Source organism: Rhynchophorus ferrugineus, unplaced genomic scaffold (genome assembly GCF_030347505.1).
Source record: "Rhynchophorus ferrugineus isolate W39M unplaced genomic scaffold, kcgeb_rfMv2 rfM2, whole genome shotgun sequence".
Lineage (NCBI taxonomy): Eukaryota > Metazoa > Arthropoda > Insecta > Coleoptera > Curculionidae > Rhynchophorus > Rhynchophorus ferrugineus.
The window spans coordinates 75,306,744-75,333,977 of NW_027472581.1; the positions used below are offsets into that span (position 1 = coordinate 75,306,744).

General features: G+C 31.4%; 2 protein-coding genes across 3 annotated transcripts in view; one reads left to right on the forward strand and one right to left on the reverse strand.

The window, feature by feature from the left end:
* The window catches only part of LOC143190501 (protein FAM151A), a 154,232-nt gene that overhangs the window by 68,969 nt on the left and 58,029 nt on the right, over positions 1–27,234 (reverse strand). The gene's annotated exons all lie outside the window — the stretch shown is intronic.
* LOC143190500 (uncharacterized) overlaps positions 1–27,234 on the forward strand; it is a 203,588-nt gene that overhangs the window by 4,539 nt on the left and 171,815 nt on the right. For both annotated transcript variants that reach the window (XM_076394815.1, XM_076394814.1), the window contains exon 2: positions 17,857–18,332. In XM_076394815.1, coding sequence (XP_076250930.1) covers positions 17,907–18,332 — 426 coding nt within the window. In that variant the 5' untranslated portion in view covers positions 17,857–17,906. The remainder of the gene's footprint in view (positions 1–17,856; positions 18,333–27,234) is intronic.

Here is a 27,234-nt window from a genome sequence, read left to right on the forward strand (position 1 = left end):
TAAACATTGATTAATACTTAAACTCCCTTCTTTATTATAGCGCATAATACTGGAACATAATGATATGATATAAGTGATATAAAAGGAAAATATATAAATGTTATTAAAATTATTCTATGTTTATTTAAAATAATGATGTGTAAATATATTTTATAATTAGTAGTAATTCATATGCATTTAATGAACAATTATTGAATGATTGTTATAGAAATACTAATTAATAATATAAATATGGTAGAAATGACCCTCTAGATACTTCATTTTTAAAACGGTAACTAAATTTGTTACAGTTAGTGTTGTTACAGTTTTTAACAGTTAACTGGTCCTAGCTTTATATCTAGAATATTTTAAAGTCTATTATCTTTTATGCGTCATATAGTACGGCTTCATGGACTCTTAGTAGATATAGCCCATCCAATGCCCAACAAAACAGCCAATGCCCGTCATGAAAATTTATGACGTCAGTATGCTGCAATGTTGTCTCATCAGATTTGACTTTTGATTTACAACACTTGCCAGTATAACCTCTACTTATTATCACTAATGTTTTGATAAATCGTATTTTATAGACTGATTCAGTTACATATGCCGACCTATCGGATAGCATTATGTGTTCTTAACTAGGATAAAACGAAGAGGAAATATCTGCTCAGAGTTTAAAACGAATTTGATATTTTTACAAAGTGTTTCTTAAAAGATCTAGAGATAATTTCTGCTAGAAAAAATCGAGTTTATATTTTCCCCTAACGTAATATGTTTAGTATGGTGTGATATCTATATAATACAATATGCAGTTTTACCTTCTAAATTGTTATCTGCTTGTAAGTGTAGCCTTATATTTTACTGCCTGCGTTTATGGTATCTGCACATTGTTTATTATAACTACGGTGTGTTCCATTTCTTATATGTAACACATATAGATAGCAATATATTTTACTTTTATATTCTATTAATAAAAGTGAGATGTTAAAATGCTAATGCATATCTTACTCTTCCAGCAAGAAACAATCGTAGAAAGGCAATAGGTTATATAAGATTTTCATAGTAATTAATTTTTACTTAATATAGTTGAATACATTTTATATTGGTGCTAAAAAAATCTATGGACTATAAATTAATTTTTTAAGATTATTTTAAAGAAGTAGTTTTACTATTGCGGTCATATTTATACCTGTTGTGTAATGTGTCTTCTGTCTCTAGGCTCCATTAGGATCATTTTAATATTGTAATATTAACTATATATTCTAGCACTTTATCATAATCCTTGGAGCCATTATAATTTGTTTATTTATAAATGGTTGTTATAAGTTTCAACAGATGCTGCTTTATCTATAGTTGGCTTGGGATAAACATCCAGAAATGTGTATCCAAATGCTATTACATATCAGAGGAGTTAAACGTGAAATTGTCACGATCTTATCTCAACGAACGAATCAAATCTGGGACCGGTTCCTGTCCACCATTAAGTATGGTTTATTAGTGGTTAATAAGTTAAGAAGTTGACGGAATAAGGCATCCCAATGATTTATATCATCATCGAACCCAAATTGAAGATTGATTTTTACAATTCACAATAATTCAAGGTCGGATTGCTTAATTATTTATTTACCAAAAAGGTCATTTAGTTTAGATTCCATGGTGAATATTGAACGAAAATTGTACCTCGTTGAGTTAAAGTGAAAACCTGGTCTTATAGTCGTAATTAGAATTAATCGAATTGATCGCAATTACAATTAATTAATTAACGGAATTAATCAGAATGAATAGAGTTCATGATAAATGAGCACTTATTTTTTTAGTATGCAAAGAGTTACGTAACATCCTCCTTACCCACTAAAGGTTTTTTCATACAGGAAAATGTAATACCGTTTGCTGATAGGTATTATTTTGGTATTAGATTTAAAGATAGCTAAAAGGATGTTTGTGTATACTCTGATTGTACTGAAAATTTTGCAAATTGCTTTTCTACTTTACTAGAATAGGTTATTTATTTTAAAGGTTTTGAATAGAAGAGATCTCTTACTTTGGTCGTGCTTTTGTAACTATATTGATGTGAAAATTCCACTTTTAAGTTTGTCATTACTTCTAATCGCTATTTTAATCTATGAATTGTTTCAGACAAATGAGAGCATCATTAATATACCTTAAAATTGTGTATTGAAAAAAATTACAGCAATAGCAGACTTTTGGCAACATGATCCACTAGTGCCAACTCAAATAAATTAAAATTGTGCATGGAATAAAAATGACAGCAAGGCGCCTGGTTTATTTAGTTGACTATTTATTGTGTTCTAATACAAGCAGGGGTATTTCATTAAATGTAGAAATAATTATCTTCGTTCATTCAACAAAAGAACACGTACATTGATGTGAAGTTGTCTGGTTTAAAACGTATTATAGTAAAATAACCATAGATTGAAATTGTAAAAAATAAATTTAAAAAAAAATGGAGAATGGGTAAAAGAGATAGCGGGAGTGCGGAATTATTTTTTCTATATTTAACAAATACTGTCCGAACTCTCCTTAGAAACAGATAGAAACGAAAAGAGAGGTATAAACCCAATAATTTCAAAGAAAAGGGGGAAGGAAATTCAGAAATATTTGAATATCAAAAAGGAAAGGGTGTGATCATTAACCACTTATTAAATTGCACAAGTACTTAAATATCTGTCAAGAAGTTGCATTATAAAACTCCAAATAAATTCTATTCAACTCGACTTGTTGCCAAAGTAACAGCTGGTTTTATACTGACAGGGCTGAGTATCTACCCAATAACCAGAATATTTTTTGTACTTCAGCTTAAGTTCTTCACCTTTTTTCTTAATATTTGGCTTTCACTTAATGATCACACAATATGCATTTTGATTCTCAATTTTTCTGTCCAACACTTTAACTCAGTTAGAGCTGCTTGTAACTTTTCGGTGAATTCAGTGTCCAATGTCTAGGATTGTTATCATCCCCAGTGTAGAGTAGATAAAGCACTGGTCCCAACATACTTCCTTGTGGCACTCCTGCATGTATATTCCTTAAGTCAGAATATTGATTAGTAAGTAGCATTTTAATTTTATGTGTTTAACCATTTTCAAACATTAACGGAAACTTGAGCAACATCTAAAAATATTGCTGAACACATTTTATTTTCTTCTAGTTATTTTTTTATGAAATCACTGACTCTGTGAATTAGATTAGTCGTGTAATGTTTACTGAAACGCAATCGGTGATGTGGGAGAAGATGCTATTTCTCATTGATTGGTTTTATAAAAGTTTTTCAACTAATTTAGAAAATGTGGGCAATAGCGATATTGGTCCGTATGACACTGTTTCATGAGATAGCTTTCCTAGTTCACAATTACTTCTATAACGAGTAATATAATATTAAATTAATTACAACTTCAATCAGGACATATGCGTTTTTAGTTTTGTGTTTCTGAGTATCTATAGATAAAAACAACTATCTTAGCCGTATCAATAATCTGGCTGGGTACGAACGAACTTCTGAGACGGTTTCTATTATGGTGCAGATAGAATGAGATATTTGACCAAACCCATTGGACTCTTAGACATAGCAATAGCAGACTTTTGGCAACATGATCCACCAGTGCCAACTCAAATAAATTAAAATTTTTCATGGAATAAAAATGACAGCAAGGCGCCTGGTTTATTTAGTTGACTATTTATTGTGTTCTAATACAAGCAGGGGTATTTCATTAAATGTAGAAATAATTATCTTCGTTCATTCAACAAAAGAACACGTACATTGATGTGAAGTTGTCTGGTTTAAAACGTATTATAGTAAAATAACCATAGATTGAAATTGTAAAAAATAAATTTAAAAAAAAATGGAGAATGGGTAAAAGAGATAGCGGGAGTGCGGAATTATTTTTTCTATATTTAACAAATACTGTCCGAACTCTCCTTGCTAAAGAATTCGTTACCTAATACAGATAGAAACGAAAAGAGAGGTATAAACCCAATAATTCCAAAGAAAAGGGGGAAGGAAATTCAGAAATATTTGAATATCAAAAAGGAAAGGGTGTGATCATTAACCACTTATTAAATTGCACAAGTACTTAAATATCTGTCAAGAAGTTGCATTATAAATCTCCAAATAAATTCTATTCAACTCGACTAAGGTAAATCGCCAAATGAGAAAACATTATATTGATGTCATATTGTTGTTATTCTTAAAATACCTTATATTATTTATGAAAAGAAAACAAATTGTCCCGGTTTGTCAATTGGAATTTATATATAAACACTCAATAATTGTATTAAGTACGTCGTATTACGAATATTATTAAGAAACTGAAAAAAAAAACATTACAACACAATACAATACAAGAGTTATCTGCAGTAGTGTTATATGGTATATTATATATTACGACATCTACAAAGGCCTAAAGGTATCAATGATCAGTGAAGAAATTAAACGGTTTGACAAAAAAAGTGACATAAAAACGTTTAAGTACTATATTGGCACGACAACAGTGGACCTACCTGGAGGTTGAAGAGACAAACATTCTTTGAGTTACTATAAGAAGTTATGTGTGACAACTATAGCATGTTTTAAACTTATGCGGAATGTACGAGTGGAAGTATATCCATCAAACACCAATCAAGTTTGGGTCTAAAATCTTGGATTTGGATTTCGAAAATATTATGAAGGAAAAATTGCCAAGCATTTCTTAAATAAATAAAATCCTTTTAGAAATAAACCACTAATTAAGTCGATTTTTAGATGGTTTCAAAAGACACGGAATCTGTGTCATGTCAGAATTATAAGGAAAAGTTGTAACCAACGATATACAATGCTTTTCCAAATGTATGAGGTACATTCGTATGAATACAGATGTATGGTACATGGAGTACATTAATTGTCCCAATATTCTAACGAACTATGTACAGTGCTTTTCTAGATTAATAAAGTACATTAATTGTCATTAAATGACAAAACGCAACCAGCTCGGGCTTAAACTAAACCAAATGTATTGGCTTATAAGGCGTAAATCTAAATTATCATTAGATAACAAAGTTTTGCTGTTTAAGTCAATACTTGGAACTATGGTATTGAATTGTGGGGTACAACTAGCAAATATAATGTAGTCATCCTCAAGATGTTCCAGAATAAATTAATACGAGTCATCGTCGATGCCTCATATTACGTCTTCAACAAACTAATTCAGTGCGATGTTTCCTTAGAACCTATAAAGAGTGTGATTCGAAGTGTTAGTGCGAAGTACTCTGAAAGACTAATAGTGCATCCCATACACTCGCCAAACGGTTAAAAACGGTGCGCGATGACAGTGTAGTGCATAGGCTGAAACGCAAAATACCATACGAACTGATTAATAGACACATAGAGTTACATTTAATAATATAATAGTCTTAAGAATAAGTTAGAACAGACTTTAAAATAACTTAAGTTATACAGCAGACGACTTACTGAAGCGATCTTCTACATGTCAGGATAGTTATATTATATAACGGAAATCATATGATAATACTTATTCCCCCGGGCAGATTGTTGAAATTCTAAGAGATTAATAAAAAATATCTTTAAATAAATATTAACATTCTCAAAAAATACCTCAAAATACCTATTTGTACACCCTATATGTTGTTTCCGATAACTACTTGAGATTACTATTACAATTACTAGAGCGTTTCGAATTTTTGTCTTTAATTAGCTTTCCCTTACACTTTATTTAATGGCGTTTAACTTCGTTTTTTATCGTCGTTTGCATATTTTTGATCAATTAGCATTTACCCTTTTCCATTCGATCGTTCACAATGTGTTTATTACATCGAATTCCGAATTGTTTGCCGTCCTCGTATCGCATTCCCTCTCTGTAGAATCCATCGCGTTTCTTCGACAAATCTTTATTTAGACAATGGTCGTGTTTCCACGTCTTATATTTTGCCCTGCTCGAAAATAACGGCCGTTCTTTCGCTGATGGCCAGAAGGAAACTTAAAATAGAAAGCATCGCTGTTGAATAATAGTCGATTACACTGGCCGTCGGCGCGATGTATTTCTTCAAAAAAAAAACCAAATTGCGTTTGTTCAACGTTTGTATGGGTTTATAATTAAGGTTGTAGCGTTTTTTTTCTGGTTTATTTCATGTTTAGGCAACATTAACTTGACATGATTGTTCAGTATACCTTAATTCTAATTTTAACAATAATTTATAATGCTACAGAAAATTCAAAAATTTCTTTCTTTCCTGATTCTAAATGCTACGTTAACATATTATTATAATTTTTTAATTATTAATTATTGACCCTAATAAGCTATTTGTTTTTATCATAATTTTGTACGGTCTGGAAATTATAAAGTACTTATTCTACGATAAGCACTTCGGCCTTAAAATCTATGTCATTGTTTTTAATGTACATTCAATTTACCTTAAAACTTCACTGAACTAGTCCAATATGATTTCACTCTCTTTAATCTTCTGACTAAGCCGTCATTATCTAGAAATTTGAGAACCTCAACTTTGGTGTGCTGATATAGCCTCCAGTTCTGTCTTTGGACATAGTCCTTGATAACGTTATCGACAGCTTCTACCTTCAAGTCCTTATGCAAGTTGTTATTATGAATATACCAAGGAGCATCAACAATACCTCCCTGTACCTTATTTCGGAATCTTTGTATAATATTTTTATTGCTTTGGCTAGTACAACTCCAAAGTTCACACTTTTTAAGACTTGTTGCCAAAGTAACAGCTGGTTTTATACTGACAGGGCTGAGTATCTACCCAATAACCAGAATATTTTTTGTACTTCAGCTTAAGTTCTTCACCTTTTTTCTTAATATTTGGCTTTCACTTAATGATCACACAATATGCATTTTGATTCTCAATTTTTCTGTCCAACACTTTAACTCAGTTAGAGCTGCTTGTAACTTTTCGGTGAATTCAGTGTCCAATGTCTAGGATTGTTATCATCCCCAGTGTAGAGTAGATAAAGCACTGGTCCCAACATACTTCCTTGTGGCACTCCTGCATGTATATTCCTTAAGTCAGAATATTGATTAGTAAGTAGCATTTTAATTTTATGTGTTTAACCATTTTCAAACATTAACGGAAACTTGAGCAACATCTAAAAATATTGCTGAACACATTTTATTTTCTTCTAGTTATTTTTTTATGAAATCACTGACTCTGTGAATTAGATTAGTCGTGTAATGTTTACTGAAACGCAATCGGTGATGTGGGAGAAGATGCTATTTCTCATTGATTGGTTTTATAAAAGTTTTTCAACTAATTTAGAAAATGTGGGCAATAGCGATATTGGTCCGTATGACACTGTTTCATGAGATAGCTTTCCTAGTTCACAATTACTTCTATAACGAGTAATATAATATTAAATTAATTACAACTTCAATCAGGACATATGCGTTTTTAGTTTTGTGTTTCTGAGTATCTATAGATAAAAACAACTATCTTAGCCGTATCAATAATCTGGCTGGGTACGAACGAACTTCTGAGACGGTTTCTATTATGGTGCAGATAGAATGAGATATTTGACCAAACCCATTGGACTCTTAGACATAGCGTCATCTTATTATCACTTGTTGAGAACGATGTGGTATGACTTGGATGGTACATGTTTACCACATGCCGATTATGTGCGAAAATGGATCGATGATTAGGTCGCTACAAAACCAATATCGTTCTCTTCGATGGTCATATTGTCAAAAAATAGTAAATTGTTTAAGAGCATCATGAAAAATATTTTGATTTATATATATTGTACCAATTTTTCTCATGAAATGCATTTTAAAAGGAAGAAGTGGCGAGAGTACATGCGATCTCTTAACTCTTTGAGCATATTTCAAATAAAATTTATGAAGACATGTTAATTAATGTTAGTATTATTAATAATAGTTGTTATTATCTTATTAGAATAATGAATTTATTTTAGAGGTTTTACAATAACTGTTAAGATGCGTTACTATATCGTTTACCTATGACTTATTATGTTGCACACTTTAGTAACTAAACTTGTTTCAAAATTTATATTTTAAATTTATCGTTTATACATTTTTGTTAAGTTATTTTAGTGAAGCGTAATAAATAATTTTTTTTTCAACTTTAGAATACAATAAGCTGAATATTGATATAAAATACAGCAGTTATGATTCAACAGTAATGTGATTTTCTATGACGAATTAAAAAAGGTTTTTTCACTGTGGCGTTACTGATAATATTCAAAAGATGTGTTGTGATAATCTATTCTCTTGAAAATTGTGGGATTTTCTTGCGCGTCATCATCATCAATCTATACACAGCAGTCAAAAAGATTGTCTATTTTTAACCAGTACCACAGGTTGCATCGCTGCTGTTGGTGCAACCTGTGGAATTCGTTCATTTTTCATTCGACATACATGTCCAAGCCATTGTAATCTGCGTCATTGCCAATGTAATTCGCATCTTAAACGAATAACTTTATTTTTGAGCATGGCACTTGAAAAACTTTAAGATTGCAGGTGTTAGACTGTGACAGTGTCTAAGTCCAAACCATACATACATACTGCCATTTAATCGCGTACAGCTTGACCGATTTGGCTTAGTATTTCAGCAGTGGGTTCTACTTTGTTATACTATATTACTGATCTTAAGTACTTGAAATTCCGAGTTTGCTCTAACTGGATCCCATTGAGATTTATTACAGAAGCACCCCTCCCCCCAATTAATGGAATCATCGTAAGGTGCCTGAAGAAATTTTATAAATTTTAGGTGAAAATCTTTAAGAGCTGTTCAAAGTGATAGCCAGTGTAGACTAGTCGAAGCAGAGCAAAACTAAATAACAATCATATGCTTTACACTCTTAGGGGGTTCGAAAATTCCATCTACATAACCGCATTTCGGTCTAAACTATGTTATGCCTGCTCTTCTCGGCTTATCTTTTCGCTAGCTCTTTGAAGTATTATCTATGATATAATGTCATGATTTATATTTGACAAGAAAACAACTATTTCAATGACGCCAGTAATCAGTCAAGGTGGTTTACATCTGTTATACATTCTCGATATTCCAACAATAACAGAAAAAGCATTTGTATTTTGCAGACACATAAACATTATTGTGAAAAATCTGTTTAAATCAATTTTAAAATTACAAATAAGATCTTAAGTAAGTAAACTTTAAATTACAGTGAACTTAACATCAGATTAGTAAGCGTTGAACGAATAAAACAGGGTAGGAAACAGTACAAATAACAGACTATGCGTAGGAAATTGAAACATTAAATGAGTTAGTGCAAAATTTCAGCTTAAGTTACTTTTTGATAGCACAACATATTTATTTGTAATTAATATCATATTTTGTTAAGCATATCCAATAAAAGATGTTTTCTTATTTCTGCCTTTGTTTTTTTAGTAATATATTTGTTAAGGTTAACATTATTTATAGACATAGACGTAAATGAGCGTTTAAAGGAACTGTAATAACATAAAATATTTTCAGTCATAATATTAACAATGAGTCAAAATGTGCAGAAGTTATGTTTATCTTATAGATATAATGGTATAAAAATGTATACGAAAGCAGTAGTGAATAATAAATGAAAAACAAAATAAAGAAAAAATAAGCAAATCTTAGTAAGTTATTTGCATCTTAAAAATAGCTAATCTACACTATTTTATTAATAATTAATATTTTAAATCTTAATATATCCCTTATTTTATAATATTAATGAAAATTGGATAACGATTAACTATGTGCCAATAGGCTTCTATTTATGCATTTTTAAAGTTTCTGAATACAATAGGTTCCCATTTCTTGGTGCAAGTCACATCATCCATGTAATGTAAGGGAATTGGCAATCGATCTAATAATTATTAGCTTTTTAAAAAAAAAACTGTCAATAAGCAATAGGTTTAAAGTTATTGAGAATTAGAGAGAATTTTCGGAAAAGAAAGTGTCTATTAAGAAAAATCGAAGAAAACAACTAAAATATATACAATTATTATATAATTCGTGGGTGTTTCCAACTGACCTCAATTTCTTTAGATAACGGTATTGAGAGAGGATGCCCATTGTTAAAAGAAAATTGTATAAGAACGTCCAATTTTTTTATTTTACCTTAAATGATTTTATTAGACTAGGCTTAAATTAGGCACAAGTTAGATTTTGATAAATGTTGTTGTGAATATTGGTAGTAAGACGGGCTAGTGATGAGGCACAATATCGAAATTTACTGACTTTTAGCGAGACTATTATTATCAAGTTTTTGATAATGTGATGTGACAGAAATAATAAGAATTTTCGGTTGCTTGAATATATAATTAAAAGTGTCATCTTCAAAGAAATTTATTTCGGATAATCTGAATTTAATTGTAACAGCATTTGCTGGGTTCGTTGGGTCAAAGGTCAAGGTATGGTCCTCCTACTGTTGCGATTGCGGATTTTCATAAGACAAGAGTGTAAAATAAAATTTAGTTATTTCATAGGAATAGGTATTGAATTTTTCGGTGATTTTTTTATTTATTTTCTGCACTTTTCTTAAGTTTTAATTGTTATACTGTTTCATTCATTAAAAAGTAAAAATTGAAAAATATGTTCCTCTGTCTTCAAATTCCTATAAATTTTTATCGAAATGACAACGATAATTAAGTACTATTATGAAGTTAAGATGTATCAAATTATTTATTGCCAACCGTTAATAGCTTATTTTGTGATGATGTTCTTTTTTTTCCGGATAATGTTACGAAAATAAAACAAAATAAAGAATTGCAATAGCGGCCTGGCTTAGAACGAAACGAACAAAAAGCCAATTTAAATTTAGAATCTCATCGTCCATACGTATTCAATTCTGAACGCATACTAAACGCCAAAAGCCTCGACGAAAGCCAATTTGTTATCCAGCATATTTCTTTGCCATGCCTTGTTAGCAGTCCGTGCACTAACTGTTTTATAACAACGTAAACCTTTTTCTTAGCAGATGTTTCTCTTAATACATTAATTAAAATTCTTCAATATCTATATTTTTTATAGCTGAATATAACATGTTCTTCCCGTTTTATCGCCAAACCTACAATTTAAACATTAATTAAGTAATATATAATTTATTTACCTATTGTTTTTACATTACTTTCAAACATATTTATAAATTTACATAGATTATAATTTGGAGGGATAAATTATTTCGACACAGGAGAGTTCACATCAGAGAATCACAAACTTTCTGTGCAAATATTAATCACTGAAAAAGTAGATTGCTAAATACAGGTCACCATGGTATTGAAAAATTGTTTATACCTAGATTATTGGCTATATACTACTATGATACAATTTTATCATTGGTGCAAATATATGTTTCTTACAAATTTTATTTTGAATCTTTTTGTTTGTAGTTTAGCTCAGCTTAGTTTTGTGTCCAATATATTATTGAAATATTCATAAAATCGTATTTATTAACAGTTTTATTTTGATAATATTATTTTGATTGATTTTACTTTTATATTAATATAAGCAAAATTAGATCTATTCATTATAAATTTATTTTCCATTCCCTTTCGGTCTTTATCTATATAAGCATAGTAGTTTAGTACAAGTCTTGACTATTATCAGCATAGAATTGGCAAATTTATATCAATTTAGTGATTTAAGCAGAAAGCTCCTGTTTTTAGTGAGAATATCAAGAATATATTTACCTGTTCTAACGACTTTTCAATTATTTCTGTGGTTTGTAAGTACAGTTGTGTTGACGGTGATTTACATGATCATTAAAAACGTTGAAAATAATATTCCGGGAGAGGATGAATTAACTTTACGAATATGAAAATTTGTTGAAAGTAATAGGAAAAGAAAGTAATGTAGAAAGGTTATCAAAACCAACAATTTTAAATCAGTAAAAGTATAACTTAGAGGAATTTATACTGACTGCTTGATGGTTGAATAATTATTAGAAACTACATATAAACAAGAACTACCTGCATAAAAATAAATGCTAAAACTACAGTTTATACTCAAATGTGAAAAAGAATGAAAAGAACAAGCAGAATAATAATAATAATAGTAATTATTACATGAAATGAATGAATTTATTAAGCATATAATAGAAATTAGTAATCTAATATAGACCTCAGAGAGTATCAAACATACATTCCGTTACTCAAAGATTGAAAGAATATTTTTTTAAAAAATTTAAATAAAGGTGCATAGGATTAATACAGAAAAGTATATTTGATAGATTATCATTAACTTTGAGGTTTGCTTCATTATTAAAGCGTGTAATTTGACCATTGTGGGTATTTTTGCCCATCAAGAAAAATTTCACCCTTATATTAGCAGCAGCCTATTAACCAGATAGTTAAATTCAAGGTATGTATCGATAGAACCATGAAAGTTTTATATGTTATGACATGATATTGTCCTGAACAAGAACATCTACGATTTCTTTATATTATCATATGCAATGCACATCGTTACTCAATACGTGAATATAGAAACATTATCAACATAGAAATATTTGTAGCAAATAATATGCAATAGACCTAAGTAAAAAATTGCATATCAAGTTTTTAAAACAACGTTCTTGTTCGTTTCAGCGACAATCTAGCGGTAAAATTAGATAGATTTGACATTCTTTCATAAAATGGCAGTTTTGGGTTTAGTATTATTGAGTTATTCAGAATATTGTGTTACTTAAGTTACTTTTGTTGTTTAATTTGCTACTGAATCCCACCAAACCCTTTTGTAATCTAATGGTGATACTGCTCCGTCACATCCTAATTTCGCGTTTAGTTTCAATAATTTAAGAATGGCGATTTTATTTTGACCAATACTAACGATTTTGAGGACCAAAAAAGTCGAATATAATTACAGACGAAACTATTGAACGAAAATCCAAGTCAAAATCTCGAATATATTTCACGTGGACTAGCAGTTGATGAATCAATTGTTTCCAGACGTCTATATGGGATGGGGAAGATTCAGGAGGTGAGAAAAGACTTATGACACGAAAGACTTGAATACTTGCGGTTTCATTACTGTTCGGGCAATATTAGAACGGTTTTCTGTCATTTATGATGAATGATGATGCAAAGCGGAGCTACTATGATAATTCCAAGCTTAAAAAGGCATGGGTTCGTCCGAAAGAGATATCCACATCGAGAGCGAAGCGGAATATTCATCGTCATAAAGTTTTGGTGTGCATAGGGTGGGATCAGCAAGGCGTAGGGTATTACGCGCTGCTGAAATTGAAAGAAACTGTCGATATATACTAACCAATTGAATGACGCATTGTTGCAAAAACTAGCAAACAGCTAGTATATATTGATTAATATCTGTTGTAGCAATTCTTCTCGATAAATACCGTTTCAGGATAATCTAAAAAATAACATATATACAGCATCGTCAACATACTATAAGTAATAATATAGTAAAGTAAAGAAGTGCCAGTAATAAATGAAGCGATATTATTCCCGAAACCGGACATTTACACGTGATTTATTATAAAAGAGGGTTGTTTTCTTTTATTATGTTTCGATTACTAAGAGGAGGCCCGTATAGTCTTCGAAATCGACGGAAGAACATGAAAAATTCTACCCAACAACTTTTCACAGATATTTTGATTAAATTTCAAAAGATGTACAAGTTTCCAATATAAATAAAAGTATGCCATGACATATATCTACAACTTCAGGAAAACAACAGAAATATAACAGGTTCAAATGACACGAATTTAGTGGCGCAATTTAATCAGTTCGTAAACTTTGTTCCCGATAAACCATGGACTAATGATGACACCACTGTAAAATCCCCCAAACATTAACTTTTTGTATCCCAAAACCTGGAAAGTCACCAAATGAAATAAAAGCCTATAGACCATATCACTGCTGGCAGTAATATCTAATGTCTTTGAAAAACTCCTGTTGAAAATAATAAAACTGATCATAGGGAGAAAAAACCTAATACCAAGACATCAGTTTGGGTTTATTAACAAGCATTCAACAATTGACCAGGTCCACAGAATAACAGATGTTATTGAAAAAGCCTACGAAAGTAAAAAAGTATGCTCAGCTATATTCTCAGATGTAGCACAAGCCTTCGATAAGGTTTGGTATGAAGGCCTTGTTCATAAACTACAGAAAATGTTACCAAAACAACATACCGAACTGTTAAAATCGTACATTACAACCAGAATGTTTAGAGTCAAACAAGAAGAAGCTTACTCTACAATAAAAGAAGCTAAAGCAGGTGTACCACAAGGAAGTATACTGGGACCAATGATTTATCTGCTCTACATATGTGATATTCCACAAATGGAGAATATTACGATGGCTACATTTGCTGATGGTGCCGCGATTATAGCTGTCGGAGGCAATAGTGAAGAAGCCTCACGAAAATTACAACAAACAAGTGACAATATAAATAATTGGACACAAGCTTGGAAAATATGAATTAATGAAACTAAACCTGTATATGTGCAGTCCACCTATAAACAGACCAAACACGCACCAATAACATTACATAATACTATCATTCCATATAGCAACAACGCTAAATATTTCGGAATGAATCTCGATGCAAAACTTCGCTGGAAGGAACATATAAAGAAGAAAATAATAGAACTGGAACTGAAATATAGGAAAATGTACTGGTTAATTGGAAGAAAAGCACAATTATCAGTACATCATAAATTGCTATTATATAAGGAAATACTGAAACCTGTATGGACATACGGAATTAAATTATGGGGATGTTCTGCAAAGAGTAACATAAATAAAATACAAATTTTTCAGAACAAAGTCCTCAGGGGTATTTTGGGCGCACCCAAATATTATAGGACTGATTTCTAACATCGAGACCTTCAGATACCTACAGTCAGTCAAGAAATCGAGAGAACTACAAGGGGTATGAGGAAAGACTCCATTCTCATGAGAATATTGAAGTATTACAGCTTTTGGATCCCAACAGAACAGGACACAGACTAAAAAGAATCAAACCATCTGATCTTGTGTAGTATTGTATAGTGAGGTGCATATAATAAAAAATACAGCAATGACATGTATAAATATTATTTCATCAGAGACTGAAATAGGGCCGATGGATCCTCCTAATTATATACCTAGATTTAAATTATCATAAAGATAAATTTTAGGTTAGACGGAAACGACTAGTAACAATATAATAACTAAATAATAATAATAACTAACTTTTTGCGGATGAATTTCCAGTTAATGTATCCCATGTACACTGGAGTTCTAATTACAAAAACCCTGTAGCTTCAGAACTTCATGAGGATGAATGTTGAGACATCATTAAGATCTTCTTCTACCTTTATCGTTTGAATAAATTGATTAAATTGAATGACGTATTATTGAAAAAAAAACAAGACAGGCAAAAATGAGTAACAGACGCATAGTCATCATTTTCACGGCACGGCACATCCTTTTTCACCCAGCGTACTTACCAGACATAGTGCCTTCTGCATTTCTAATTGTTCAGATCGATGCGGCATTTTGAAATACTGAACAAGTAAAAAAATTGATCGATGATTGGATAGATGCCAAACCAATTTTGTTGTTCCGATAGATTATTGACAGATTGTTGTTAAAGTTATGGAAAAAAATGTACAAAATTAAATATTTTGATCCATATAACTTGTATGAATTTTTCTTAATAAATTTCTTGTTAAAGTGGAAAAATAACCAATTTGTAGTATGTCAAAATGTATTTTATTCATATCTATATATATGGTGATTCCTAATAGTGATTTATGTTAACGTAAGTAGCAAAATGATAAATTGAAAATAGTCCTATTAAGTAAACAAATTTATGTATTAATACAGATCAACATTAATGGCATAATTGTGTTATCTGCCATAGAAAATTGAAAAACTATTTCACCAGCTAACGATAATGTGTATTTTGGATCGTGACAGTCTGTTGTGTCTAAAAATAGATAATCCGTCATAATACACAACATACAAATTCAGATAAACCGTCGAATTGATGCATTTTCTAGTTAGATGTGTTTCCCGAAAATATTTCGTAAGTTGACCGACTGTTTATGTTGTACAACACATTATTAGGGAACTCTCGAGGACAGCTGCCGGTTTTAATGGATAAATCGTAAGATAAATCTAATTTGGGCAACGTCAAACATCGATTTTGGCGACGGTGTCATAAATAGGGCAGCGCATGCCGATCCATTTAGAATGCGTTATAAAGTAGGTCGTGTCTCGGTCAGATGAAACCATCGTTCGGCTGTGATGAATAAATGCATTCTGTCGTAACGCCAGCCTGTCTATCAGAAATATTAATGTGCCCAAAAAACTTTTATGGAATTTCGGTTTGTGATTTATGTATTATCTCCATATGTTAATCCAATGTTTTTCGGATCAAATGTTTTTAATCTCCAGCTACAATACGTCATAGAAACCTCTGTTTTTTAGAACGGAGCAAATAATTCACAATAGTGAAAATTGTAATAATAGTAATATTGTAATACACAGTAGTGTTATTTTTAATAAAAAAAAGTATAAATTATGCAGCAAAAGAATTTCATATACCGTACAGAACTCTACAACAGTACAACAGGTCAATTGAAAAGTCCCCGGCCTACCATAGTAAAACACATTTTTTTGACAAAATTAGTTTTTTTTTCAAAATAATTCCCTTCAAGGGTGATACACTGATTATAGCGACCCTCCAACTTTTCGATACCATTTTTGTAGTATAATTTGTCGTTTGCTTCAAAATAGGCCCCAGTCTCGGCGATCACCTCTTCATTCGACGAAAATTTCTTCCCAGAGAGCATTCTTTTGAGATTTGAGAACAGGAAATAGTTGCGGGGGGGCAGATCTAGAGAATACGGTGGATTAGGAAGCAATTCGAAGCCCAATTCATGGATTTTTGCCATCGTTTTAAGAAAGCAGCACTATCTTTTTCTTCAAATGCGTCGGTTTTCGGTGATTTCGTCCTTCAAACGCTCCAATAACGCTATATAATAGTCGCTGTTGATGATCCTTCCTTTTTCAAGGTAGTCAATAAAAATTATTCCATGTGCATCCAAAAATACAGACGCCATAACGCCAACCGACTCTTGTGTTTCGGAGCGGGTTTATCGTGTGCAGTCCACTCGGATGATTGTCTATTGGACTTCGGAGTGAAATGATGGAGCCATGGTTTATCCATTGTCACATATCGACGCAAAAACTCGGGTTTATTGCGCTTGATCATCTTCAAACGCTGCTCCGAATCATCCACTTGTTGATTTTGGTCAAAAGTTAGCTCGCGCGGCACTCACTTTGCACAGTTGCAGAGTTTTCTCATATCCAAATTTTCGTCAATAATATGATGTACACGTTCAGTTGATATCTTTAGAGTGTCTGCTATTTCATTCAATTTCAATTTACGGTCATTCCAAATAATTTTGTGGATTTTTTAAATATTTCCATCGGTAACAACCTCTGTTGGGCGTCCACTGCGTTCACTGTCTTCGGTGCTCATTTCACCATGTAAACTTAACATACCTTGATGGTTGATTTTCCTGGGGCAGTGTTTGGAAACTTGGTATCAAGCCAAGTTTTTGCTTTAACTGTATTTATTTCCTTCAAAATGTAATATTTTATCAATACGCGAAATTCCTTTTTATTATTTTTTTTTGCAATAACACAAGTTGTTTCACTCAAAATGCTATAATTCACAAATTAATGATCCGACAGATGTTAAATTTGTACACGCACCTTTTGATGGTTAGTGCTAACTAAAAAACATATGGATTTAATTATAGTAGCGCCATCTATGTGTCAGGCCTGGAACTTTTCAATTGACTTGTTAACTTATAAATTGTTACAGTTTCAAACTGAGTAAATATATGATAACTTATGTTGTTTGTTTCAGATCTGTAAAAATGAAACAGGAAAGGAACAAAACCAAGTGATCCAGGAACAATGCAATTCAGGAATAGTGAAGTATTATTCTCGTTTTTCTTCCTGCTGCAGGTAATCGACTGTTACCAAAAAAATGACTACATCCACGACAGTCAGAGGTATAATTCACGGAAGTACTTTTCCGGTGGTCCGGTCGTCAGTGCGGTTAACAACTTAAACCACTTCGGTGGTCCTATAAACACTAACTTGAAACTGAGACATTCGTCGAAATTTCCGAAGTTCGACGAGCTAAAGACCCGTATCGATAATTTAGGTAGTGACTCCACTGCTGCGGTCGCGAAAAATCGCTATGGAGACAATTGGTTGTTTAGTGATGGTAGAAATAGGAAGTTTAGACATCACGGATGGTCGAACAGGCTTCGAACCACGACAACAACGACGACCACGCCAAGTCCAGACGAGGATTTGTTCAAAGATGAGAAACTGGTAAGTGATATTAATTTTATATATCATGTAATTGAGGAAAATCTAAATTTGGCCCCAATATATAGGCTTCAGGAATTTTTCTTCAGGGTAGATTAATATTTAAAATCAAATAAATTTAAATATTTTATTAATTAAAATTGTTTAATTAATACAATTTTCTGTTTAATTAACAGTAAACATATTGTGTCGAAATATATAGTTATTTTGAGACTAAATATAATTAGTCTTAAAATAGTAGTAATCTAATTTTAACAATTAACACAAAAATATAATTAAAAACCATTCCCTCACATAAATAATTCGATGTTTCAAAATAAAATTTTAGTTGCCTAAAGACGTTGTTTTTTGTTCGGCTTGAATTTCATAGATCTTTCTCTGTGAACTTTGTAAAAGAAAGTCAAATCACCAGTTAAAACATCAAAACGAATTAAAAAAAAAGAACTCTTTGTCGTAAGTGAAGTTAATTTATAATCGAGAGTTCTCCAAGATAACAATAAACTCACATCTCCAAATTTTATGACATTAAAACGTAGCAATATTCCCGTATTAGCTTCCAGTTTTAGTTAATTTTCACATAGAACAAAATTATATTTTAAGTAAAATAACGAAACAAAATAATGTTATGAAACATAATTTAATTTAACATTATGGTATATCTATTGCATATGTTATCGATGGACTTAAACTATAGTAAGTTATACAATTACAGTAGTTTATTGGTTAGGGTTGATACCATCTATGAAGTAGAGTTCTAAGCCCGTTTTCTTATGTAATGGTATCCCTTGGAGGCTAATTTACCGTGTAGTAATACACCATACCTTTTTACAATTAGTTCTTGTTTGCTTCATTGCTGTGTTTCTATCTCACATCCCCATTCCAAGTATTTTTTTATTTTCTGGTATTACTACCTGTGCACATTTCTCTTATGAAATTGTATTGATTTTCTTTATATCTTCTTGTCACTGCGTTCCCCCTAATACATCTAATCATCTGTAAACTAATTAGTATCCATTCTCTTCTCATACATTTCAACCAAATCCTCATGTATATTCTTTTACATACATATAATACACATATAATTATATACATATTATTTATAAACAGTTTTAGCTATTTCTGCTCTTAAAACTCATCTTGGTCTTGGTAATAGCACTGGGCCATAAGCGCACATCAGGAATATGTCATTCGTTCAGTGTCACTTTTATCAGAATCACTACTCAAGTCAATTACCAATTTCTTCTTTTGCATGTCTGGAGTTCATCCAAACCAAAGGTTTTATTATAGATAACGCCAGACCACCAGACCAAATAGTTAAACCAAAATAATTTATAAAATGCAATAGTCAATCTATTCGAAGTAATGATGACATGAGTTCACCGTTATTTTAGTTCGTCAATTTACAATAGTTCTTTATCGTCCAATACTGTTTTGGAAACACGAAAGAAACGTGCATAATAAAGTAAAAAAGCTAAATCAAAGAATATCATATACAATTATATAATACGGTATAAATTATGTCGTTCCAGTTGTGGTGGCACTAATAGTTCAGATATTTGTTTTGAAGAAATATTCATTTTCATATTTCTTATGATGATTTTCCTATGAGTTTTATCTCCAGCAATACTTATTCAAGGGAAATATATTGTGGCGCGTTTGACAGATAAGAATCCATGGAAAATAATATGTGTTGCGTTAATATTTAGGTTATATAATATAGGACAGTTTGATTGTTGTTTGAAGTCAGTTATTTTTTGTATGAAAACATGATATTTTTGTCAAAAAATCTTTCATAATTTCGTTTTAACGAAATCCAATCGTTTCTACAGCTTCCAACTTTTTGGGTCTTCCAAATAATAAGTTTTCTCAAGGCCGTCAAAATTGTCGTTCAGTGATTCGTTTTCAGGAAATAGTTGCAGGAGACTAAATCTGGAGTATATGCTGTATGTGGTAGCAATTCGTAGACTAATTTGTGCGTTTGCAATGCTAATTGAAATTGATTTCTTTATTATTTCCCTGTTTTTGTAAGATTTGAATTATACACCCTTTACTCATGTACCTCCATAAAATGTCTGCATTCTGACCATTCTGATTTTGATCTTTCAGAGCTTCATTTCGTCAGATATATTCCTGTTAAGAGAATACCGTCCTCTGCTCGGTCCAAAGAACAAATACAAGGCTATCGAGCTAATGTTATTGATATATCTTCCCCTCAGAAACATTTATTGTGATAGATAAGCACACATTATTTTTAACGTGGCGTTATCAGTTAAATTAATTATGTCACCATTTATCAAATACTTTTCGGAGACAACGAACTCTAACCGGTTAATTTTTGAATACAAATTCACCATTTAACGTTTCACTCCATCAACCTTCACCCGATGGTATCATTAGATAATTAATTAAGCTTCATAATAGTAAGTTGCGTTAGACGTTTAAAAGGCGATATCGCGTATGTCGAAAGCATACAGTAAGTCTCAGAAAATTGTTTTACCCATATTAACAATAAGTTGTTTGTGGACGATGGAAGGCATGTCTTAAGGCGGGCGGGGATCATTTATCATTTTATCATGACCTTGCCTAGTTTTTTTCCTTGTCATCAATTATAGGCTTTTAACATTTATGTCGGTCAATAGAACCTTTTCAATTAAATTGGATTATATCTGCGGTTTGATTTATGACTTTTTTCAATGCGTATACTGTCGGATATATTAATTTAAAGATTCTTTCGCTTTCTATAGGTGTTCGTGTTTTTTTTTTAGTTAAGCTAATCTGATTGGACATTTCAGAAACGATATTGGGCAATGGTTTATTAACACATCGTAGACCGTTAGTTTTAATAAAATATTTTTATTATTACCAAATAGTATTATTATGAAATATGATATTACCAATAATGGAAATATGAATATGATATTTTGGTCATTTCTTGTTTTGAATGAGCAATGAAGAATCCAAAATCTGCCACTTATAAATTGATAGTTTTAATTATAATGGTTTAAAAATATAATTACATGTATTTTAATCAGCGATTCCTATTGGTAAAAATGCGAAGTACCTGTGTAAACAAGTGTTAAACAACCTAACTATTAAATTCAACAGCTTTAATGGTTTTTCGTTTAGTTTTATTGAATTATCCTGTATCTGCATAGATCTGCTGCTGATATCCAGCAAATGCTTTTTATAAATTTACGATAATGCCACCCCGCCATATGCCAAGTGTCGCCTTCTGTTTCAATAATTTGAAAGTTGTGGTTTTATCAATAATAAACAGCACTCTGGAGGGTCAAAAATCTCAAAGGTTATGAACTGCAATACTTATTGGACGACAGCCACAGTCAAAGTCTCAATAAACTTTCAGGTACTTCAGAAGTTGATGAATTATTTCAGTTGCAACATGAGTTGGAAAATGTACAGAGAAATAACAATGGTTGTTACATGAATTGACTAAAACTGCCATTTCGAACCGATTCAAATCGATGAAAAGTGCATTTATTACGACAATTTCAAATTCAAAAAGTCATGGGTTAGCCCAGGTGAGCCGTACAAACGGTACCAAAGCAGATGATTAATAGTCATAAATTCTTGTTGAGCATATGATGGGATCAGCAAGATTTAGTGTATTACGAGCTGTTAAACCGAGCGAAGCTGATACTGCAAATGTCAGGATACATTATATTGGCTCCATTTAATTGGAATACAGAGAATAAGCCAAGTTTGGCGCATGCGTATATACAGCTTTATTTACTTATGTTTTATCGTGATTATTGAATATAGTATCGAGTATATTAAGCAGGTAAATAAGTCCAGGAGGTAAATAAAAATGGTAAAATTTTGGAAATAACACATTTTATTTAAAAAAGTATCGTATAAAACGAAATAATAAAGATATAATTAATATATGTCCAACTATTCTATTTTTATAAAAACATCATATTACATATTATCATTATTTTTTATAAATAAAAATACACAAATATGATAAATCATTGATATAATGTTGAAACTATATATAAGGAAAGAGATATAAATTGAAAATTTTTTGAAATAACACATTTTATTTAAAAAATTATTGAATAAATTGAAATAATAAAAATAATTTTTACATGTTTTTCTATTTTTATAAAAACACCATATTTAAATAAATTTACATATTTGAACAATTAACAATAGCTCCAAGAACAATTTAAAATAAACAATAGCATAAAAAAGACCAAAATCGTTTAGATCAGACACAGCAAATATGGTTAAAATGAATCGAAAAAGCCACCACTATATATGAAAGCAGTAAAATATTCCTAAAAATCTCCAAATATTATCGCTACTATTCTTGATCCACAAACCCCATGGACATATTGTACATTTACTAGTATCATATTGTACTGTATCATATTGTACATTTACTAGTCGAAAACGAATGGATGATCGTGTTTTAAGATCACTAGGATGTCGTTGATAGTTTCATATTTTGGTTATTTGATCCAGGTATACTTTTGTTAGCAAATTTAATTATTTCAACGTATCATGGTACACTGTTCTATATCTTACCAAAATGCTGTCTAATTTATTCTCTGATTCTCTGAGCTTCACATTCTTCGACTTTTACTCTCAACAAATTCTAGCTACATCTTAGCTACAAAATAAAATTTAAATCTAAGTAGGTAGTCTAATAATTACCAGTTACTACAGTTTTTCCTACTATTCTTGATGGACAAACCTCATTAATGACTTGACTACTTCCAACACAACAGAAATCATTTTCTTCTGTGTTCTTGTTATCATTAAATTTTAGCATATGTTGATACCTATTCCAGGTCGTTGAAAATGACGTATATAAATTTGGCAGATAAAATTCCCACTATAAATAAAATTGATGCTGTATGGATTTTATAACTTTCAAAAATTTAACCTTACATTATGCACTTGTTCTTTCATATTTTAGAACCAATGTATGTTAGATCACCAAGAATAATACAACAATTTAATTATTATTAGTAAAGAATTATTAATGTTACACAATATCTAAATATTATAGATTTGTTTGTTGTTTTGATCTCGATAGTATCAATCGATTCGAAAAGAATGGACTGTCATTAGAAAAGGAAGGCGATATAGTTTATTCTTTTCTATGATTTACTCTGTACAGGAGAGTTGGCATACGCTAAATCTAGAGAATAATGTATCCTGCAATCTACTCCGTCTACCGCTGTCGATAGAATGATGCATTGTTGGCAAAAATATGAGCATTAGCTAATAACAAAACCAAAATAAATGCTATTGCATGACCTCGCTCAACGCTCTAGCAGCAAATATGCCGGATTTGAAACAGTACTCTGTTAGTTACCCCGGTTACTATTTGCATTGCAAATCTAATTCGCTCGTATTAAAATGCTCAAATTATTTTGAATACATTAGTAAAATTTCTTGAAAAAACATTTTGTCTTCAGAATAATCTCATATGAGTACACATTATTGTTATTTGCTATACTATTTCGAACGCTACGAATTAATTCCAGCTAATTTTTGAATTAACATGCTATAACACTGATTAAGGACAATCAAAATATCGGGATGGCTGACTGTATTTCTCAGTTATTACAGTCACGTTATTAATATACTTTGTATCTTGTGTAAGTAGCTAGGTCACCAAATATCAGCGAGTCAAGATGAATCAATTTGTTCTATGCGAACAAATTTTGCTTTAGCATGATATGTCGAAGACAACACGTTCTATTTTTAATATAACAAATCTTCAATAATATCAATATTTTTCTATAAACAGTTAATAATATAAGTTCTATAAATAGTTTGCGAATTTTAGTAACAATGAACCTCCAGTTCCAGTTCCATCAGAATCCTCAAATTTGGAGTTGCTGTTTTTTACTTGATTTGTTTGTTTCCTTTTGAGTAGTTTTATTGAAATTCGATATAGTTCCACAATAGCAATAGTCTTTTTATATATCATCTTGAATTATTAACTGATGGTAAACTGAAAGTTTTACTTTATTAGATGATTGTGGATTTTTTTCTTTTGTGGAATTTGTTTAAATAATCGGAATAAACTTACATAAAAAAGAAAATTTATCAAGAAAACACAACAGGTAGGCGTGAGATTGAGCAGGCTGAAAGTATCGTACTTTAAGCTATAAGATCATAAAGTTAAATTGAAGGTATTCAAAGTACCCTAACTATAAATTACCAAAATTATAAAAGATCCATGTCGACATCAAAAATGGATAGACATTACCCAGACCCAGATTATTTCAGTTTTCATAGACACTTGCAGTTCATGGTGTACGGACCAAGAAACACAGATTGTAGTTGTTCACCAAATCTTGGGAAGCCATTTCCTACACCCTGCTACACCTTGGAAATTTGAGTAAGAATAATGCGATTCAGAATATAATCAACTTCATGCTGAGCCGTCCTGATAGGGCAAAAACCACATCGGGTAAATGAAACGTTCTGTTTAGACTGTCTGCTATAATGCGTGAAATTTTCAGAATTAATGGTTTCTTTTATGTTATAATAAAACTGAACCAATAGTTTGAATTATGCAGTCGATGCAACAAGAGGTGACTTCTTTCATTTAAAGTAAAACAGTCATTTGTTTCAATTATATACATATGTATGTACACACATGTATATGCTTGCGTTTACATACGTTTAGAATGATATGTCGGTTATCAAAATTAAAGGGGTCATAGAAAAGGCAAATCAAAAATAAATTTAAATATGCAAAGCGCGACCTTTGAACTGAGGCATTTCCTTGAAACAAAATATAAATAATGAACCGAAACCTTAAGCACATTGTAGCGTTTCGGTCTTTTCAGAAGGTCGTTTAGCAGTATGATATCATTATATATAGTGAAATAGTGAAACTATTTCTTGGCTTGGTATTTTAATATTTGATGTATTAACATAAATAAATAATAATGGTAAATGTTCTCAGTATTATTATAATGTATTTTGATTTAGATTATATTTCTTAATTAATAATAGTGTACGAAGGTCACTATTTATATTTCGGGAATTGGCAAGACTGTTGTCATGTGAGCCAATCTGACGGTTCCATCGTAAAGTAAAACTCAGAACATTTTGTCACACGGACGCTATTTGTTTATTTTATGTTTAGTTGAATGTTTCGTCTCGGCAAAAAAATGGAACTGAATCGTGAACATTTTCGTGCGATGATTTTTTACGATTTTCGACGTGCATTATCACAACAAGAGTGCATCAATCAAGTTAATTTGACTTTTGGCGATGATGCTCCACCAAAAACCACCGTGTATCGCTGGTTTAGTGAATTCAATCGTGGTCGTAGTTCGCTGTCCGACGAGCTTCGTGAATGTCGTCTAAAATTGGCTGTGCCAGAAAATTTAAAAAAAAATAGTACAAAGAAATCGATTACTTTGCATGAATATTGAAGATTTTATTTAATATACTTAGAATAAGCCAATTTAAGTCAAATATGTGCCATTTTATTCCATAACTCGTTGCTATTTTGAAGGTAATTCCACTAAGCCCTTGTCTCTATTTTGAATATACTGCGAGGAGAGATCTCACCAGCAAAATAGCTCACCATGGACAGGAACAGGTTTTATGAATAAGAACCTCCAAACCAACATAATCAAAACACTGATTATCTGTCTGCCATTTCTCTGTTTTTGTCCATGTTTTCGACAAATGGTTTTCCAGAGCGTGCTTCATATATGACATCGAAATTACATATACTATTACATGATTGGATTTTAACAGAAGCATAAACACTGCGTGGGTTGCTATTTATATTTTGAGCCTTGGTAATACTAAGAGTTGTTAGGTTCCATCTGAAGTTTTCAATTGGAAGTTTGACCTTTATAAGTGTAACCTTCTTCTGGACGTTTCGTCATTTGCGCACAACTTGTTTTGTTCACAGTGACTTAAAAATTCTGTTTCAGTGAAAATATGAAGTTAACTCGTAGATATTTTCATATGATGATTTTTACAACTTTCGATGATAATTCTCAAGACAGAAGTGCAGTGATCAACTTACTTCGATTTTTGGCGATGATGCCATATTGTTCGCCACTACAAAGCGTGGGTATATCGAGTTTAATGGTGGGCGCACTTTGTTCAGAAACAAAAGACGTGAAGATCATCCAAAATAAGATGTTATACGCGAAATAATATTGCAAGATCGTCATATGACTTATTGCGAGATTAAGCCACCCTTAGACATTAATATGAGGAACATCTATAAGATATTGTATCAACATTTAACAGTGGAATAGACTTGTTCACATTGGAGTCCGCATAATGTGGCAAAAGATGCTTACGTCACAATTAACACGTGTGCAAAGAATTGGACAAGAAATACAATCAAAAGCAGTGTATAACATTAACACAGATGACGAATCGTGGATATATGTGTCCCAAACGAAACAACAATCCACTTTATTATCGTCTGGCCCTTGGGAATAACTGGGTATATGGCAACCGCGCACCACTAAAGCAACATGAATTGTGAATTATTAATGATACACAATAATTTGTTTACCAGAAGTGCTTCGTGAAATACTAAAAAATAGGCAGTAACGAAGGAACATTTTTCATCATGGCAGTGGAAGGTCACACAAATCGGCAGAAACAACCACCTATTCGACTGGCGAAAAAATCTAATTGATGACCGAACGGATAACCCCTCCGTACAGTTCTGATTTGGACTTAATGACTTTTTGTTCTGGCATTAAGAACAAATTGAAAATATAAAAGCCGCTAATACATTCAATAACTACGTTTTGGGGATACCTTAATCAGAGTGGAATAAGTGTTATGAAAATTAGTTCAAGTGTATGCAAAACTGTATTGAACATTACGAAAAACACTTTCAAAAATAATTAAGCCATCTTCGTTGATAAAT